The following is a 20,695-nucleotide window of genomic DNA, read 5'->3' on the forward strand; positions in this document are numbered from 1 at the left end:
GGGGAGGGGGGTTCGTCAGGATCCCCAGCAGCCAGCGCCCAGCTTTCTCACGCAGACCAGGCGGCCGCGGAGCGGCGGGTCGTGACTGCACGGTGCTGAATGGTCCACGGGGAGCCACGCTTCTCCCCGGCCTGCCTGCGCTTCTCCAGCCCCGGGTGCCCTCCCGCGGGCTCGGTGCGGGGGCCGCGGCGCGGGGACACTAGCAGGCCGCCCCCGGCGCCAGGGCCACGGGAGGCTGCACGCCGCCCCCTCGCCGATTCCCGAGGGTGGGGTGGGGCCTGACAAAGGTCCTTCCGGGCCAGAGTGTGTGAAGGCCAAGTTCAAAGGCAGGGTGTCCAGCCCGGGGTAGGTCCGGGAAGGCAGCCCAGACACCCGGCCGCCGCCCGCACCCGCCCGCACCAGGCTGACCCGCCAGATCCAGAGTCGGGTTCCTGCGCCTGCGCGCCCCGCCCCCGCCGCGCTCCCGAGGCCGCCGTCGCTTAGCAACCACCGAGTCCCCGCCGGGCTCCCGCCGCCCTTTCCCCGCCCGGGCTGATCCCCACGGCCCGTGAGGGCCTCGCCGCCTCGTGAGGGCTCCTAGGGGCCATGGAGGAGCCGAAGGACGAGCCCCAGTAAGTGCTGGCGTCTGACTTCCTACTTTTCCTCCCCAAAACCACGTTCCTCCTTCGGGGGAAGGGGCAGTGAGGCGTCAGGGCTTTTCCCCTCGCTCCCCCTCCGCCTCCTCTCGAGTAGCCGAGCACTTACAAGTGATACTTTTTAAAACGCGCTGTTCACGGGGCACCTACCGTGTGTCAGGACTCACAGGCACTGCCCGGCCTGAAATTCTTGAAGTCGCCCTGAGTCACCCGCTCCTCACACGGCCACATTTAATCTGCTGGTGAATTCTGTAGGCTTTACCTTTGAAACACATCCGGGGTCCACAATCGCCAGTGCCCGACACTGTCGCCCCTTCCCCGGCCCAAGTGCCAGCGTCTCCTCTCCGGGCAGCGCAGCAGCCGCCCTCCCCGCGCCCCTGCGGCCCCTCCGCACGCCCCGGGGGAGTCCGCACAGCGAGGGGGTCACGGCCCCCGGGCCGCTGCGGAGAACAGCCGGGGCTCCAGCGACGGCTCAGGGGCCCACACAGCCCGCCCCTGCGGAGAACAGCCGGGCTCCAGGATGGCTCAGGGGCCCACACAGCCCGCCCCTGCGGAGAACAGCCGGGCTCCAGGATGGCTCAGGGGCCCACACAGCCCGCCCCTGCGGAGAACAGCCGGGGCTCCAGCGAGGGCTCAGGGGCCCACACAGCCCGCCCCTGCGGAGAACAGCCGGGCTCCAGGGTGGCTCAGGGGCCCACACAGCCCGCCCCTGCGGAGAACAGCCGGGCTCCAGGATGGCTCAGGGGCCCACACAGCCCGCCCCTGCGGAGAACAGCCGGGCTCCAGGATGGCTCAGGGGCCCACACAGCCCGCCCCTGCGGAGAACAGCCGGGCTCCAGGGTGGCTCAGGCGCCCACACAGCCCGCCCCTGCGGAGAACAGCCGGGCTCCAGGGTGGCTCAGGGGCCCACACAGCCCGCCCCTGCGGAGAACAGCCGGGCTCCAGGGTGGCTCAGGCGCCCACACAGCCCGCCCCTGCGGAGAACAGCCGGGCTCCAGGATGGCTCAGGGGCCCACACAGCCCGCCCCTGCGGAGAACAGCCGGGCTCCAGGGTGGCTCAGGCGCCCACACAGCCCGCCCCTGCGGAGAACAGCCGGGCTCCAGGATGGCTCAGGCGCCCACACAGCCCGCCCCTGCGGAGAACAGCCGGGCTCCAGGGTGGCTCAGGGGCCCACACAGCCCGCCCCTGCGGAGAACAGCCGGGCTCCAGGGTGGCTCAGGCGCCCACACAGCCCGCCCCTGCGGAGAACAGCCGGGCTCCAGGGTGGCTCAGGCGCCCACACAGCCTGCCCCTTCCTCCTGACGCGGCCTGTCTGCGGCTCCCCCACACAGGCCTCCTTGCCCTCATCTGCCGGGATTCTCAGGGTGGCCCCCCGACCAGCATCACTGGGAACTTAGAGATGCAGCTCTCGCCACCCCCGCCTGCCCCCAGCCTCTGTCCCCTCGGTATTTATACACGCTGCCTTCCCGCTGCGGGACTGCCTCAGTCCCAGCTCCCGGGCACCTGGCTCACTAACATTGACGTCTCAGCTTAAAAGCCGTCTCAGGAGCATTTCCCCTTCCCTGCCCCACGTAGTCTCCCTTTTAGTATTTTGTTCACTTTCATAACACCACAATTAATAATTGATGTACCTAGTTTTTGTTTACTTCTTTTTGATAAACGCTAAAAAATACCTTTTACTAATCGATACATTCCATGAAGGCAAAGACTGTGTTTCACTCATCATTAGGTACCCACCATCCAGATCATTATATACTTATATTCGGAGCCAGTAGAATATTTATTGTTACTAGAGAATCTTCTGGAATTGTTTCACTCTGGCTTTGTTTTAGCCGTATACTCCCAACCCTTACTCCCAACCCTTACTCTAACACCCACAAACACTCAGCACCCTTGGATTCCAGTTCCCTGCATCCCAACAGAAATTGCTCTCTGTAAAGGATTTGGAAAAACTGATTACCGGCAAAGTATAAATCATTTCTAAGGTTTTTTTCTATTACCTTTCCAGAGACATAAATATTTATTTAAAGACTGTGATTGATTCATCACTGTAGACTTCTGACATCAGGTTTTGCCACCTACTTTTCGTAGTTGTAACCCAGCAATATGCTTGTACTGGAATCGGGTCCTTGGAGGAAAGGATTCTGGCTAGGAAGGGGGGCTGGCTGGAGAAGTGAGAGGAGAGAGGCTTGAGTACAACTGAAGACAGGAGGTGGAGCAGGGTCCCACAGGACCTCAGAGCTAAGGCAGTATTTTATTGCAAATGCTATGGAAAGCCATTTGAGGGTTTTAATTGAAAAAGGACTTGATAAAAGAGATGGACCTGGCTTTGGTTTGAAGTAAGGTAGGGATTATATTTAAGGGCCATGTATAAGACTAAACAGAATTATTCACTTTCTCTATAAATTTGGACTCATTCACTCACCTTCCATGGGTCAGGGCTTTGATTGTAAAAGCTTCTATATAAAAGTGTTCTAATTCATATATTTCATTCTTACCTTTGTTTTTCAAGTACATGACATTTAAATACTCCCTTTTATAATGTCTATTACTCCTTATTTAAAAGGAGAAAATTCCATAAACTATTTCTTTCTAAACATTTCTTTAACATTTTAGAGAAGTCAGTAACTTTCATTTTTTTGTACCAGTGTAGTTATTAGAAGCAAAAAGTGAAAAGAAATTGAATCATTCTGATTCCTGCACAGTGGACTTTTTTTGATAAATAGTAGTGGTTATTTGGTAGCTTTTATAAGTTTGCCAGGTGAACTTTTAAAGTTAAATAGTTGTCTTTGTCCAGATGGTGAATTTACTAGGTAACTAACTTTTAAAGATGAGTTAAGATTAGCATGTAACAACCACACACACAAAATACTGCAAATATGATTTGAAAGCATGATAAGATCACTCCCCTTTCTCTACTCCAAGCAAGTGAGAGTCCGTACACTGCACTAGTGTACTGGAATGAATCACCATTGCTAACACAAATCTTGTATCTCACATGATTTAAAATGAGAAGATACCCTCCAAATCTGAATAGCACAAGCCCCTTATAAACTATTAATAAAGCCTCAACTGTCTTGACTGGTGCGTGAAATACATTTAAATCTTATTTTGTGTAATTATAACTCTCTACTGAAATGCTCATCGTAATAAATAATTTACTATGTTATTTTGTTTTTCAGACAGCATAAAATAGAAGATGCTGGTATAGTGCATTTAACCGAAAAAAAAGAGCTCACACACGAAAAAGAACCCAGAAAAAGTATACCATGTTCAAAGCCATGTGTCAGGAGAGGACGTGTATATTATGCTAAATTCATTGACACAAATGCAAGAACATACAATGAACCAGTTCCCTACATAGATACCAAAAAAGGGGCAGAAAATCAGGTTGGACAGATGTTCATTATATACAAATATAGATTTAGATTCAGAAGCTGTTTGGCAGAATAATTTGGTCACAGGCGACTTACTTAAATGTGACATACTTCAGACTAATACTTTTTGTAAGCCAATAGTTAAAAGCAGTAACCTGGAACTGTACTCACAGATAACTTTTGCATACAAACTATGTGCATATACACACACACATATATTTCACATATACTGCATATATATATTCCATATTCATTCTAGAAAAATGATTATTTGGATTCCTTCCATATATATATAGCCACACAGTAGTGCTTGAAGGTTGCTGAAGAAATCCCTTCTATTGTATTTGTGACATATTCTAATATAAAAATTTCCCATGATACTCAGTAATTTGATACTTTCTATAAGATAGTATCTACCATTTATTGAAAGTGTACAAAGTGTTAGGAATGAGCTAAGTGTTTTACGTGTTATATCCTTGAATCTGTGCAATAATTTCTAGGAGGTACTGGAAATATTTTACAGATGATAAATACTCTAAAAAGTAAATTAACATGTCTGAGATGACATAGTAAGCAAATGTCATAGTCATATCTCTGACCCAGGACTGTTGCTTTAGCCAAACCATACTTTTAATTCACTATTATACTAAAATATGTTCCATTATCTTTTTAAAAGTCAGTTTTGTTGAGGTACAATTTATTGTATTAATTTCCTACTGCTGCTGTGACAAACTACCACACACTTAAACACTAGCTTAAAGCAACACACATTTATTCTCTGCAATTCTGGAGCTTAGAAGTCTAAAATCAGCCTCATTGGCTATTGGCAGGGCTGGCTCCTTCATGAGGCTCTAAGAATGTTTCCAGCTTCTACAGGCTGCCTGCATTCTTTGGCTCATGGCTCCTTCTTGGTGAAAGCCAGCAGCGAAGCATCTTCGCGTCTCTCCCTCTGACTCTCCTGCCTAACCTCTTCTAAGGACTCTTGTGATTGTATCAGACCCACCAGATAGTTTGAGACAATCTCCCCTTCTCAAAATCCTTAATTCCATCACAGCCACAAAGTTCCTTTTGCCGTGTAAAGTTGGATATAGTTATGAGTTAGGTGTAGCTGTGATTTAACGTTGAAGTGGAGATTGCTTTTAGAGGGTTCTCTTTACAATGATAACATCAACTGTTCTTATAAAACAGCAGACTGTGGTGTGGATGTGAGATCTTCCTGAGGCAGGAATTCCTGTAGTCATATATGCTTTAATATCAGGGCATAAACCCCTACAAGGGCAGTTTTAAGACATTTTATTTTATAAAAATTATTTGGGATTTAAAAGAAATTCACTAGGCATACACTGGGAAAATTACGCATGGTACAGAAATCCAGGTTACTGAAGTCCTCATTTGTTTTATAAACGTTAATGACTGATTCTCCTGAGCTCTATGGAGTTCTGGCTCTATAGAATTTAAACCAGGCTGCTAACTGAACCCATCCTTATGTTGGAGACACTAAGGAAAAGAAGCTAGTTTAAGAATAGACATATGAAATGTAAAAATTTCAAAATTTAATAATTTTCTCTTACTCCTAATTTGTAGGTCTCTTGAAAAAATAAATGAACATAAGTGTTAGGAGCTGCTGTCAGCAAGACTGGGTGACAGAGTAGCAGTAGAATCTTTGTTTTGTTAGTGCTAAAAGCTAAATGAGTCAGACCTTTGAGAGGTGGACAGTGGATAAGAATGAGGGGTTACAAAGACTGAGGGTGCCTCAGAGTTAATGGTGTGCTTGATTCTTGTGAGAAGGTAGTGTTCATAATTTAGAAAACAAAAACAGCAGCAATAAAAACCCGTAAATGTGCTAATTTCCAAGTATCCAAAGAGTAACAAAAAGTGCTCTTCACATACTTGCAAAGTTTGTTTTTTATTTTAGATGACACATTTCTTTTTAAAAGTTAGCTTGGTTTTTAAAAATAAAAACCTAACTGGTTTATAGTACTGCTGGCTTTAAAATAAGAGTAAAGAAAATAAAGTTGCCTAAATATTTAAATGGACATATTTGTTGTCTCATGTATTTTGCCAAGATAATATCTTTAGAACACCAGATTGGTTGATTGTATTTATTTGCAAGGTTTTTAAATGAAATAATCATTTCATTACACAGTTCTACCTGGGGACATGAAATTGGTGGTGCTAGCAGGAGTAAAAAGGTGCTCAGCTTAGTCACTCCCAATGAAAACTAGCTTAGTGGTCTTGTATTTTTAAATATTGGTATTTTAAAAGAGATTACACTGCTTTCCAAAATGGATTTTTTTCCCCAAGGTGTACTTTTCAGAGCACTAGACCTTACTTATATGCTTAATAAAATAAAGTTCCAAAGTCAAATATATATATTTTTAAGCTGTATTTTTATCTACCTTTCTCTGAGCTTCACAATTCACATTAGTACATAAAGGTTCTGAGAAATCCCGTAGTAAGCTTGTTTAACTTTGCTTATCTCAATCTTTCCCAGTATTTAACTATGGAAACCTCTTTTATGTAGCACCTATTAATATGGTGCAGAACTGGTGTTCTACAGAACACAATTTAGGAATCACTAATTGGGGGTGTTACAAATTGCTTTAAAAGATTTGTCAGCACTCCTGGTATCTACTAGAGATGAGCTCAGACTATAACTCTAGTGTTTGTGATAGCACTTCAGTTTTTTAAAGCCACTAAGCTCTACGAGTAAAGCGTGATTGTCTATGTGTAAGGTGTTATTAAAAGTCCACATTTCCCCAGGAATCCCTCAAGTGTGATTTTATGTTCCACACCTCACCACCACGCCAGCTCTCCTGGCCAGGCCAGTGTGGCTGCTGATGTGGAGCTCAGCTTACCTCTTGCTTCTTTTAACTGGTTTTTCCAGGATGTCTCGCTTTTACTACTGAGGATTCTCCATTAATTTCCCAAAGAATGGAAAATAAGTAATGCCTCTTAACGCGTTACTAAAGGCTTAGGGATAACACAGGTATAACATAGACTGCTTCACAGTGGTTTCCAAATGCGGCTAAGGGATTCATGCAATGGCTCTGAGGTCCTTCAGGGGCCAGGCTAACAGCAGCCTCGTCATCAGGAATCTCCAGCCATCTCCCTACCATGGAACCCCAGTAACTGTCATCCTGGGGCAGGAAAGGAGACAGGCCTTGGGCAGGAAGGAAGGATTTCCTTCTCTCCTTGGGTCCCAAGTTTTGAACTTGGAACTATCTTTTTTAGGCAAATCTCCTTCTACCATCTGCCTGATGTGGTCTGATTCCCAAAGCCGAGACAAAACAATCACTAGAGGAATTCAGATTGACATAGCTCAGCATAACTCCGTGTCAACCCCTCACAATTCAATGTAAGCGACAGTAGACAGGGAAGTAAATTTGCAGTCTCTCTTTTTAGCACAAGATGAAAGAAAAAACAAGCCTCCACCTATATCTTTAATCCTAATCTCTTATAAGCAAGTGCTTGGACCAAAAAGGCAAGCACCTAAGAATGGGTGCAAACACACATCCCCTCTTCCAGGAACAAACCAGACTTTTCAGGGATGGGGCAGACTCCAGAAATAGAAACGATAAAAACATTTTTTGAACTGTAGGATTTCATCCTACTGAAGTGAGAATTCATCCAACTGACAACACTAATCAGGACATTTTCTCCAACTATGGGGGTCTCACAGTCATTAATCACATGTTAGGGAAAACTATTCCTTATTTCCTTTGTGGAACTCAGGAGTCCATTTTGGTAAAATTCTAAATTCAAAAGAATTCTCCTTGAAAGGTGAATCAGTATCTCTCACTTAAAGATAGTTTTTGCATTACACTCTGGTTTGAGAAAAAAAATGAGGGCTGCCAGGTATTTCCTAGTGGTTCACTTATCCCAGGATCAATTTCCCAGTTCCTGGGTATTAGCAAAATAAGTTTCTGGTCAACAAAAGATGATATTAAGTGCAATCCTTGAAGCCTATCATATATCTTTCTCAGGACCCTCACTTAGCATCCAGTTATTTTTACTTTTGAAATAATTTAAGTAAGTGTGTGCTCATCTGGCTTTGCAGCAGATTTGATACGACGATGTGGCAGGGTAATGAGAGGCTTGCACAGATGGGCAGGGGTTTGAACTGTGGTTACTTAATCTGCCAGCAGTTTTCTCATCTGTAAAGTGGGTGTACCTACCTCCATAGACTTGTGGTGAGAGTGAGAGAAGGCCTGGACGTCCTAGACATCTGGGCTTAACGAGCACTATCATAGTCATGGAGCTGCAACAGCCAGGCATGCTTACAACAGTAAGAAGTGACTACTTTCAGCCAGATAGTGAGGAGACACCATCTGTTTAGTAATCTGCTCTAGAATTCCTAGGATTTACATCAAGTAATTTTATTCTTTGTAATTCACCTTTAACCCATTCTGAAAAATGAGGCAGCTGGTCTCTCCTGTTCTCCAAAATCCTGTACTTCCTACATGTCTTTGATCTCTGCAAACTTACTCATTACCTCTGGTTACAATTAGTCATTGTCCTGAAGGCTGGAGCTCATTTCAAGTTGCAAAGTGAGGTCCAACTGTCTCTTCAACTATGCCTCTTCATCCCAACTTTTTCAGTTTGAAGATAATTTCCCTTAAACAAAGAACCTAAAGTTGAGTAGGTCTGACTATAAGTTCTGAAGAGCGTACTCTTCTCCAGATCTTTAGCCTTTCCTTGATTTCTTACTACAACAGAATTCCCACCCCCTCACACCCCCCATCCCGAAAAACCCTATTTTTGCTGCCTTTAGCATATTCATGAATTTTTTCTATTTAAGCTTCTTTACAATCTCCTGATAAGTTGACTGCATCAAATCATTTCTTTCGAATTCGATAGTGTGCCCCTCTTTTATACATGCCTGTCTTCAGAAACTAAGCTCATGTCAAAGCTGACTCCCCATGCAGCCACACAGTTGTCTTTAGATGCCTCTTGTTTTTTATATCAATGTAGCTTCAATTGCATTGTCAGGGTTTTACTTATAATAATCTCATATTCATCCCCCTTGATCATATTTTTGAAGTCTTTGACTACAGAACCATAGCTGATTTTTTAAAAAGGCTCATCTCCTTTCTTAAAGCTAAGGTAGGTGTTTGATTATACCTAAGGTGTCATTCTCTAATAATACCCAAGAACTCTTAGGTGTCACAGTTGCCTTCTCTCAAGGTTCTCTTACTTCTACCTGATCCATCAGTTTCCAAAAAAAACATTTGAGTCAGAATTAAGTCGAGTAACTGTAGGGAATTTTCTCCCAGCTTTCTCAGCTTCTACGTGATAAATGGTCATATGTGCTAATAAGAACCTATCAGTTCTCCCTTCCCTGTGTACCCAGGTCAGGTTTCATCATAAAAAAAATTCAGTAACATCAGAAATATTTCCACTCAGAACAAAGTTTTTCAAGCAGTCATTAGTGAGTTATAAGTCACTGTGGGTTGCAACAGGCATTGTGAAGTAAAATGGAAGAGGAAAGCAATGAAATAGAAAAGTAGTCACTGCACTGCACATAATAAGCACTGTTTTGTGATACTGTTTTAGTTTATGTATGTGTATGTGTTGTGTCCTCCTGCAGGACATAAAGTATATTTCATGGTGTGGGTCAAGGATAAAAAGCTTTGAAAACCACCATCTCAAATGATAATACATTATTTGTATTATCATAATGAAAAGTGTACAAAAATTTCAGATTAAATTGTGTTTAATATCTATATATATACATACATGTGTACATATATAATAAAATTGTATAAAACAGGAATATAACTATTTTGTTCATTTTTATAACTCCATCTGTTAATAGAAGGTAGTTTAAGAATTTAGCATCCGTATTTTAGCTAAAAAATATATATTTCATTTTTAGGTGTCTTTTAAGAAATACAGTCTTTGTGAAAATATATTCTTAGATTTCAGAACTTCTAGTACTAGAATATCCAATGGCTTGTGGAATCAAATTACTGAATATTCAAGGACATTAAGAAGCATATGAAAATGTCCTACAGTATCCAATTTTGTGTTTCCAATTTTTTTCCATAAAGGGTGACTGGTTGTCCCATGGTGAAGAACCTGAACATCACTTCCAACCACCTTATGACACTAAGAGCACCCAGAGGAGTGACTTTCAAAAACCAACATGTCCCCTGGTTTTTCCAGTCAAACACAGCAAGCTGCAAAAGCCTTCCTGCGGAATAGGTAAGGTTAGCAGTGGTAACACCTCTTCTCTATGATCTCAGGTTACTCCTATCAACTTAGGATATATTGGATCTGCTGACACCTCCTGAGAAAACTTCTCTATAGGAGTTCAAAATACACATACAGCAAGCGCAGCCCTTGACAAGTTTGTTCTTTATCCCTTCCTGGTGCACAGCTTATCTCCAAACACTTTTAATATAACATCATAAAAAGTCTACTGATCAGTAAACACCAGCCTCCAAGTCAGAAACTTAGTAGCAGTCTGCTTTTTATTGCCACCAAATTTTTTAAATTGTAACTATTAAAATAGGAGGCAATATTATATATAAAGGTAAAGAGAATGTAAGGAAGAACTTTCTGGAATGTAAAAATGGAAGCCTGTTCATGGATAAGAGCAAGCAAAGAAGAACAGGCCTAGAATATACAGGAGACGCAGCCGAGATGAGTGGATCTGCCTGCCAAAGCCCCAAAGCGGTAGGCAGGCTCCATCAGCAGGCGTACTGGAAGGAAAAGTGGGTGGGGGGGACCAGAGGTTACTTAAGGAAGCACCACAGAGCATAAAACAATGGCAACAAAACAACTAGAAAATATGAGACAATAAAAGCAAAATGGAGAATCAGTCTAGAAGGTCCAACCTCTCTGGAGCTCCAGAAATGAAAAGGGTAAAATCAAAGGCGAGGTAATTATCAATACAATACATTCATTGAGAACATACGATTTGCCAGAACTTTTATGGAACTTTCTATTGACTCATTCAGTTCTCACACCAACCCTACAGAACAGGGTAGCAATACAGTTAATACTCTCATTCTTCAGATAAGAAAGCAAGCACAGAATTTAAATAACTTGCCCAAAGTCACACAGCAAACAATCAGTATTTGAACTCAGTCTGACTCCAGCACCTGTAATAATAACCAGTGCTCTTCACAGCCTCTAGAGTAAAAGTAAGTTTCCCGACTTATATAAAAGGGTCTACTAAGTGCTTTGAAGTACGAAGAGAGAAAGATACACACCTACCTATCACTGTGAAATTGCAAAATAACAGTTATAAAGAGAAGATTCCATAAAGAAAAAAATAAGTCACCATCGACGGAGTGAGTGAATATGGAATGGAGCTGCACTGAGACAGGAGCACAATGTAGTTGATGTCTTCAGAGGTCTCAGGGGAAATAATTTTTTAACCTAGAAAAGAGGATTCTTTGACATGGACACTAAAACCTTTTTTTCCCCAAGTGGCACTGGGCATTGGACCCGCTAGGAAAGAAATGTAGTCCTGGAACAATATTTGGACCGTAAGTGAAAAAAATTCAATTATATTGTAAATGCTATTTAGCAAGTCTCAACTTTTGGCATCAATTTATAAACACAATATGGAAAATTTAAATATGGTTACAGAACGGAGTTATATTATCTGCCTTGACAAGAAGAGTAAATATACAGTTGACAGAGGATGGAAAGTAGAAGAGAAGGGTGCTATTATCATTATTTAACATGAGCACTCAAGAGATACCACCCAAAGTAGATGACACAAGGAATAGGAGATTAAGGTCAAAGGAGCTAACACAAGGACCAGTTTCCTCTCCAGCCCTGGCCTCTCACTGAGCTTCAAGGCTGCACGGCCAGCCGCCTACCTAGCGCCTCTTCTTGGAGAGCTCATCTTCCCCCACAGCACAGGGGGACTAGAGCGTCTTGTCCCCCATCCAGGCCCAGTCCCCCCAGTCTTTCCCCTCTCAGTAAGTGCCACTTATGTTCCCCCAGACGCTCCAGTTTTGCCAATCTAGAAGTCAGTCCAGAACTCCCTACCTTCCACATCCAATCCATCAGCAAATCTTCAAAATAGACCCCAAATCTTCTTACCAATGTAGTGCGGCCACGGCTCTCCTGCTTCCTTCCTTTCTCCAAAATTTGTTTTCCACGCCATCGTCAGAAGGACCTTCTACAAACATAGAGACCACCCTGCTCCTTTACATTCCCCAGCTACTTCTCGTTGTTTGTCCTGAGAAATAAAGTGCCTACCACCCTACTTAGTACATAGCAGACAACGAATAGTAGCCATTTCTATTATTGATGATTGCACTGTACTGAATTAGGTGCTGAGTTGGAACCTAGCTTGGGAACCTGGCATGGACATCTTTTCTCCCTCCGCTTGCCTGCCTGCCTGCTTTCCCTCCTCCCTCCTCTCCCTTCTCCTTCTGTTTTTATCGGTATTTCTCATTGCCAAGATCATTATTGTATCTCAGGTCCTAGCACAATGCTCAGACTCAATGTTTATTGATTAGTTTAATGATAAATGCATATTATCCAACAGATTAAAGTTATAATGTAATTTAAACTAACATACACACCAATATAGGCCTGCAATTTATTCATATGTCAGATGGTATTTGGATACTAGATAAAGATGATTTTAAAAGAAAATATTTTAATGTAACATTCTGAAGTATGTATATAAACTAGTCTGTATGTGCCAGATTATGCATGTGGACATAAAAATGTGTATAAAAACATGCATTAATGCCAATTATAAGTCATCTCATAGTCATTCTGTTCCATCAACCCACTTAATTATGCCTGGTCTTTGGCATTTCATCTTGTGCTGACAGTGAAAGTGCCCTTTATGTCTTGTACCACCACGCAATTTCCTGGCTGCCATCCACAGTCAGTTCAACAAATGTCTACATTCCATCATATCCGAGTCCCTGTAAGAATAAATATTCACTCTTGGTTTTATGTAATAAAGCTTTATAAATTGGAAAGGCTGATCTAATTTGTGAGGGAGGTATTTCATATTTAAATGAAACTTGGGCTGTTTATTGATTACTTGACATTTTAACATTCTTTTGAATTTCAAATTCAGACACAGTGGTAAAAACCATTTTCTAAACTAGGTTTTAGTTTGTGTTGCTTTTTTTTGCACCAAGGGGTAACATAACAATTTCTTGCTATAGTTATGTTCAAGTTTGTGTTTTTTCACTATATTTTGAAAATCTGTACTATTATTTTTACATTAATAATCTTTTTATATAAGATCAAAATAAACTATTTAGAAGAATGGGATTTCTAATGGAAAAATGTTACGCATTTTTTTAAGTAGGCACAAACAAAATGTTAAGAAAATTTCTCAAAGTAAAAACTTCTAAGTTTCCTCCGATATGAGGAGTAAGTTCTGTATTTGAATAAATCTTGACCTTGTTGATAAAATATAGATGGCTAGATACCAACTTGTTTGTTGTAGCCTTGTTTAGAAAATTCCTATTTTAATTAGATCAAGTTTCTAAGAAACAGAGAGTGGATTTCAAACATTCTTCATAGACTTTGCCTCATTTTTCGTAAGCCTCATCTAACAAGGCTTCTTTTTTAAGTAATTAGTTTGGGTCCAATTTGAATTCTTATGTAGAGTAACCATTAAGAACTTGAATATCTTCTTTGATGTTTTCCCACTTAGATGTCCTTCACTGCTGTGGGCTTCTTTAAAAATCTCATATATTTGCAGAAATGAACATGGCAGTTATGTCCAATTTTGACAGGCATAATGTCTGGGTAATGAATTTCTCTCTGTAATAGCTCAGATTACCTTTCCTCTCCTTTTATTAGTCCCCATGAAGACATTTTTTTGTTATTTTTTGAGCTTCTGAGTGGTTCTAGATTACTATATAAAAATGATGCATTTAAATGGATTTAATTGACTTTCTTCTGAAATATTTCTATTTTTTATCTGCATAACAAAGCACTCCAAAATTTAGTTGCTTAAAAGAACAATCATTTTATTTGCTCATGATTCTGCAACCTGGACTGGGCTCAGATGGGCAGTTCCTCCGTTGGTCTTACTGGTGGGTGCTCGTGTGGCTGCATTCAGTTGGCAGGTTGTCTCAGGATTGGATTCAGCTAGGCCACTGGAATGATTGGGCCTCTCATCTCCATGTGGTCTCTCCATGTGATTTCTCCAGCAGAGTAGCTGGACTTCTCACATAGCAGCTCAAGACTCCCAAGAACACAAAAGCAGAAGCTGCAAGGCTTTCTGAAGGTTTATGCCTGGAACTGGCACCATATTACTTGCCAAATCCTATTGGTTAAAGCTAATCACAAGGCCAGTCCATATTCACGAGGAGGGGACAGTTCAAGGATGTGAATACTCGGATGCCTGATTCATTGGGGCCACTAATGTAACAGACTACTATAATACCCTTAAATAGTTCTTTCTGTGAGAGTTTAGGAATGGCCAACTCTTCACCTTTCTTTGTCTGAAAATGTCTTTAAATTGCCCCCCTTTAATGCATGAAATAAATGATATCCTATCCCTTTTACTTTTCATGTTACAAGTATTTCCTCCCATTTTACTATCTATTAGCTTTGGTGTTGTTCATTGAACAGGAATCCTAAATTTTGATGTAATCAAGTTTATCAACTATGGGTTGTTCATTGGTTGTTTTTCATGAGTTTTCCTACCCTTAGATCACAAAAATTTTCTCCTATATTTTCTTCTCTTGATTTTATAATTTTACCTTCCATAAGTATGTCTTTAATCCTAGATTCCACCTTTATGTGCAGTATTAAATAAGAGGACCTATTCCATTTTTCTCCATGGAGTAAAGATTTTTGGATACCATCTACTAAACAATCTACACTCCCATTGTTGCTATGTAGGACATCCTTCATTGTATGCTAGGGTTCACTATATAAATGGGTCTGTCTCTGAGCTCTGTTCCTTAGTTTCATTTTCAGTTGGTCAGTACTGAAGTGTTTTCATTATACGGATTTTCAGTTTGTCTAAATATGTGATAGGGAAAGTTCCTGTTCTTTGCTCTTCCTTTTCAGAGTTGACCACTCTATTTATGGACCTTTATTTTTCTATTTAAACTTTGAATTCATGACATTCCTCAAAATATCCAGCTAGAACTTTATTGGGTTGTATTGACATTATAGATTAATTTAGGAAAATTGTCACCTTTGTAGTGACATACTATCCCCTTTCAAATGTATGGAAAGTCTACTCAGTTCTACTTTTTTAAGTTAAAAGTTTAAAATTTTTCTCTAGAGAGATTCTGAATTCTTTGTTAATTTCTAGAAACTTTATACTATATAGTTTTTGTTCCTACAGAGAATGCATCTTATTTTTCATTTTGTTTTCTAGTAGGTTACTGTTATTATAGAAAAATGCTTTTGATTTTTATATACTTATCTGCTTACCTTCCAGCAACCTTATTCTCATAATTTGTTGATTCTACTGGCTTTTTATTTAGGTAATTATATCACCTACAAATAATGAGCTTTTCTTTTCCTTTGAAATCATTATACTACTATTTTCTTTTTTTAAATAATATTCACCAGACTCTCCATTAATATGTTAAACAGCAGAATTTTAGTTCTGAGTTGTTATGGGTATAATACTTATTTTTCTGTTCTTTAGTCTTTGTCTTTTTAAAGAAACAAAAATTTTTATTTTCTTCTACATACCTTAGGCACCCTCCTTGATTTATTTCTATTCTTGAGTTCCTCCTCTAGGAATTTTTCAAAGTAGGCTTGCTTTAGGGGGAAATATTTTGAGGCCTTCTTAACCTCCCAATATTTTTTATTTAGGCTTCAGTTAAATGATAGTTTAGTTGGGTATAACAATGTTAGGCTTAAAGTTATTTTCCCTTTAATACTTTAAAAATGTTAAATCAGTTTTCATTGTGTCCAAAGTTGCTGTGAAATTTGATATAAAGCTGCATCTCCTCTTTGAAAGCATTTAGAATTTTTCTTTGTCTCTGATGACCTTAAATTTCTCTATAACTGTCTTAGATGTGAATTTTTTGTTATCTACCCTGCAGGACTAGGAGGAGAGTGAGGCGAGTAAGAAACCTAGGGTTCAAATTTAAGGAGGCACTCACTCCCAGGATCATGCAAGTGCCGCCTTAAATTTTGCATCCCATGGGCCTCACCTGCCTCACTTACTCCTGGCCCTGCTACCTGTGTATATTCTGTGAGCCCTTTCAATCTGAGGTCTTTGAACTTTAATTATTGGATATTTATCATTATTATTTCTTCAAATATTTCCTTCTTTTTCCTTCTAGGTCTCCTTGATTCTAGTGTTGGTGCCTCTACTGTCCATGTCTCTTAGCTTCTATTTTATATTTTTGTTTTTTATCCTTTGCTCCTGCCTTCTGGGAGAGTTTCTTAATCTGATTTTCTACTTCATGAATCTTGTTATTTATCTCATTTTTTACTTTTTATTTTAATGATTATATTTTTATTTCTAATATTTCATGTGATTTTTATGGCCTCTAATTCTTGCTTCATATTAATAAGATCTTCTATATCTGTCATATTATGCTTATTTAAATTCTTTAAAAGCATATAAGTTATGCTTATTTAAATTCTTACTGTACAGATTCTAGTAATGATACTTCACATAGCATGTATTTTAAATTTTGTTGTCTTTCTTTTATAGCATCCATCTAGTTTATCTTAGGTCGTGTTCCCTGAGGAGAATTGGCAATCCTGTGTAGTCAAAGGCTAAAGACAAGATCTGGCTTGTGTGCCTCCCATTGAATTTCAGGGAAAAAATAAGGGTCAGGCTGGAGAGTACCAGTCCCTGCAAAACCAGTTTTGACCATCTCCATTTGTTGTCACTTCTCTAGACCAGTCCTCAAGTCAGGACTCCACTTCTTTCCCCTTTAATAGAAATATTAAAAAGAGGCATAACCAAGAGAAGGCAATCTCCTGGTATTTTTAATCTCCCAGCACTGATGGTTGCTAGGGGAATCCAGGAGGAAATGCCCAATGGGGATGCATAGCCACCCCCCCTTTTTATTATCATCTTCTTACCCTAGAGGGATTTCTGTGCTATTCTGATGTCACTAAATTGACAACAGATGGCTAGACAGTTTCTGCCCAAGGCAATGTAGGGGAAAGCCAAGAGCAGATTTCAAAAGCTTTCCCGACCCTATTCTGTACTGGCTGCATCTGACCTCCCTACCCTCCAGCAAGCTGCCACCAAACCTTCATAGTAGTTCACTAAAGCCTTAGAGAATTATCAGATTCATGCTTCTGCTCCCTTCCATGGCTTGCCCTTTGTCAGGATACCAGAGAGTTGGACCCTGCCTAACTTTGAATACCCTCTCTAATTTTACCCCGGCATCTTAGAGATTTTGTCTTTATCCTCCCAATTCTGAAAGCAAATTATTATCCCTATTTTTAGAGAGGACGGAATGAATCTCAATGAAGTAAAGTGATTTTGTTCAAAGTCACAGCTAGGAAATGTAGTAGAGACGAATTTGAGAATATGTTTGTCTTATCCCAAAGCCTGTGCTTGGAATACTTCATTAATGCCCCCCCTTCCCCACATTAAAGCCTAAATTTAGAGCTGCTTTATTTTATTCAAAAAGTTACCAAACTGTGTTTCTGAAAACACTAATGTTCTGTGAGCTGGACCAAGGCATTCACCCAAAACTGGTAGTTTTTTCCCAATTGGTGGGGAAAAAAATGTTATGGTTAGAATTTTCTCAATGTCATAGTTGTCCACAAATTTTTATTAAATCTTTGGCACCTGCTGTTCTTTTGTGTGCTAGCAAATCCTAAAAGAAAGGTAATGATTGAGTAGAAAATGAGTTTTGAATATCTGATCTCAATTAGAAATCAAGAATATGTTATCATTTAGTATGTTTTACCTACTAACTGGGAGAAGATTGCCATTTCATATCATGTAATATATATGTGAACACTCATCAATCTTGCTAGTAACATTAATTTATATTAATGTCTGAATATTGAACTGAATTCATGCATGCTTAATAAAGGTGAATTTACTAACATATTTTTCCTTCCTGTGCATCCTCCCTAATTTTAAAGGCATGATTGAAAGGAAATAAAGCGAGAAAGAACTCATGGATATGAACAATGGTGTGGTGACTGCAGGGGGAGGGGGCCAGGGGAGGTGGAAGAGGGTATTGGAGGGATAAATGGTGATGGAAAAAATAAACAAAACAATTTTAAGTTTATATTTAACAGTTAATACATGCATACAGTGCGAAATTCAAATGTACAAAAGAATATACAGTGAAACTGAATCCACCTCTGTCGGCTAATTCTCTCCATACAAACCCATTGTTATCAGTCTCTCATTATCATTTCATAGATATGGTAGGTGTACATAACGTTTTATGTACATATTTTTTACAAAAGAAAGTATTTTTTAATTTTTGGCTTGACAGAATTTTATGCCACTAAATTGGGAATTACCCTGACTCCTTACATAACCTTGTATGCTAAAAATAAAGTGAGTTTTAAAAATTATTTAAAATATTAAATATAGAGTAGAGAGACCAATATAAAAACACTATATGCCCACCACCCAGATTGAAAGATTATTTAAAAGTCAGGTTTTAATACTCTTGCAAATTTTCAGAGCTTCTGTTATGGGAAATGAAAAAAATTATGTTTTCAATGGCAACTGCAGCAGCCCCAGGGTCTTCCAGTTCGTTCTGTTGGTGCTAGCTGGGAGCAACTTATGCATAAACTTCTCATAGCCTTTTTAGGAGTAAATAAGTTGAAAAATATATTGTACTTAAGCTCTTCCCAAAACTTTGGTTGGTATTTGAGCAAGAAGTGTATCTAACAGATTTTGAAAACCATTATTGCATTAATATTAGTTTTTTAAATTACTAGTAATTCCACATGTGGGGCAAATTTGGTTGTTTTGATTTGGTTCCTTTCATAGAGAAAGAATGCTGAACCCATTATATTTATTATTTAGATGTGTGTAAGTAACCTTCTATACTTAAAAGAACAGCTTCATTAGCATTTTTGAATATTATGAATATTTTTGAATATTAGCATGAATATTATGAATGCGGATTTTATATCCATCCACAAATCAAATTTTTGTCCTGACTTCACGAATCTCTTTTTCCCTTAGTTCCACTTGCTTGTCCTGATGCACCCACAGAACTTCAAAAGAATTTTAAAGAGCGCATTTCTTTTATACACCAATATGATGCCAGGAAAACTCCCAATGAGCCTATCTGGGGCAAGGTGAGACAGTATTTAGAATCAGTTACTTACTGCTTTAGGTTGGGATATACTCACGATAGAGCTTTAGCTTTTTCAAGTCCTAATCACCTTTCTCAAAGTCTGTTTAAGCAAGGTCTGTTTTACCCTTTTATTAGAAGGGTGAAAATCCCAACCACGCCATAGTTAAAGCTAAGGAATGATGTCATAATTTTGGATCACAGTCTTTAGAATTTGGTTTAAATTACTAAAATCATTCACTTAAGGTAATAGCAAAGCAATCTGATAAACTTTTTGATATGCTTGTGTGTGTGTTGCAGGGGGATGCATGTGAGGTTTATGAAGCCAAATAGAAATGTGATAGTCAATTGCTGGAACAAACAAATGTTTGTTTTCATATTTCACTACGACTAAGTCTTTTGTTGGAACTAACAGACATTTGGGGTGCAATCATAAATCCTCATGTCTATAAACTGTAGTTTCTACTGTATCCGTAGCAACCTATAGAGTAAGAAATGAAATTTGATGTGAACAGTCCTATACAATCCAAACGATAAGAGTTGAGAACGACAGATAACAAGATGCTGCTTCTCTGACTTACTTCCTGCTTTCCCCTTTCTGTTCATTTTCTGGTGCACCCTATTTTATAATTTGTTTAAAAGGTTCACCAATAATCATTATGCTGCTGTTTCCTGTTTCCAGTTTTGGACTAAGGTGACAGCCATTGAAGAAGCAGAGACACGAGAGCCTGAATCACCAGGACTTGATCTAACACATGAATTCAGTTCATAGTTCCAGCAACTTGTGTTCCCTGGTTAATGTCAACTTTGTTTTCCTTTCCAGCGACATGGAGCTTTTGTACAGACAGAGATAAAACCAGGGAGTAGGCCGAGAGTTCCTAAGGGAACAGAGGTATTACTGAATGCTCCAGGGTCATGCTCATCAGAACAGTCCAAAAAAACAGAGAAAGGAAATTCAGCGGAAAGCAAAATGATCTCACTGGGTCTCTGCCGACAAAATTCCCAAGAGCTGTTAGAGACTAAAGCCCACTTATCAGAAACAGACGTCAGAGAAGCAGCCAAGGCATGCCCCAGAAGCCCCGAGAGAGGGGAGAAGATCGCAGAGGTCTGTCCAACAACTGCAGCAGATGCTCCGATCACCAGGGACAATCCTTCAACTCCACCAATAAAAAGTCAGGATAAATTATCTTCTTCAGATAAAAACGTAATCTTTGGAATGCAGAGAAATTTCAGAATCACTATATAGGCCCTTGCATTTGCTTTTTCTTTTATCAATAACCTCAGAACATACAATTTACATAAATGAGAGAATTTTTTAAAAAGATAATTACAATATACCAAAATTTTAAGAGTGGTCTCCAATGAGTGATGGATTATGAGACATATTTCTAAGTCATATTATTTATGAACAAAGCAACTTTGTTTTGCACAAAAAATAAATGTAATTAAATATTATTAACCTTTTAG

At 40.1% G+C, this 20,695-nt stretch overlaps 1 protein-coding gene across 1 annotated transcript; it reads left to right on the forward strand.

The window, feature by feature from the left end:
• Positions 1-585: 585 nt before the first annotated feature.
• Positions 586-20,474, forward strand: CIMIP6 (ciliary microtubule inner protein 6; the record flags this gene model as incomplete). Its single annotated transcript, XM_081155929.1, has 5 exons — positions 586-611; positions 3,819-4,026; positions 10,067-10,220; positions 19,117-19,232; positions 20,052-20,474. 5 exons carry the CDS (start codon positions 586-588, stop codon positions 20,472-20,474), a joined length of 927 nt encoding a protein of 308 aa, XP_081012055.1.
• Between the last annotated feature and the right edge of the window lie 221 nt (positions 20,475-20,695).

Source organism: Miniopterus schreibersii, assembly GCF_964146895.1.
Source record: "Miniopterus schreibersii genome assembly, chromosome: 13".
Lineage (NCBI taxonomy): Eukaryota > Metazoa > Chordata > Mammalia > Chiroptera > Miniopteridae > Miniopterus > Miniopterus schreibersii.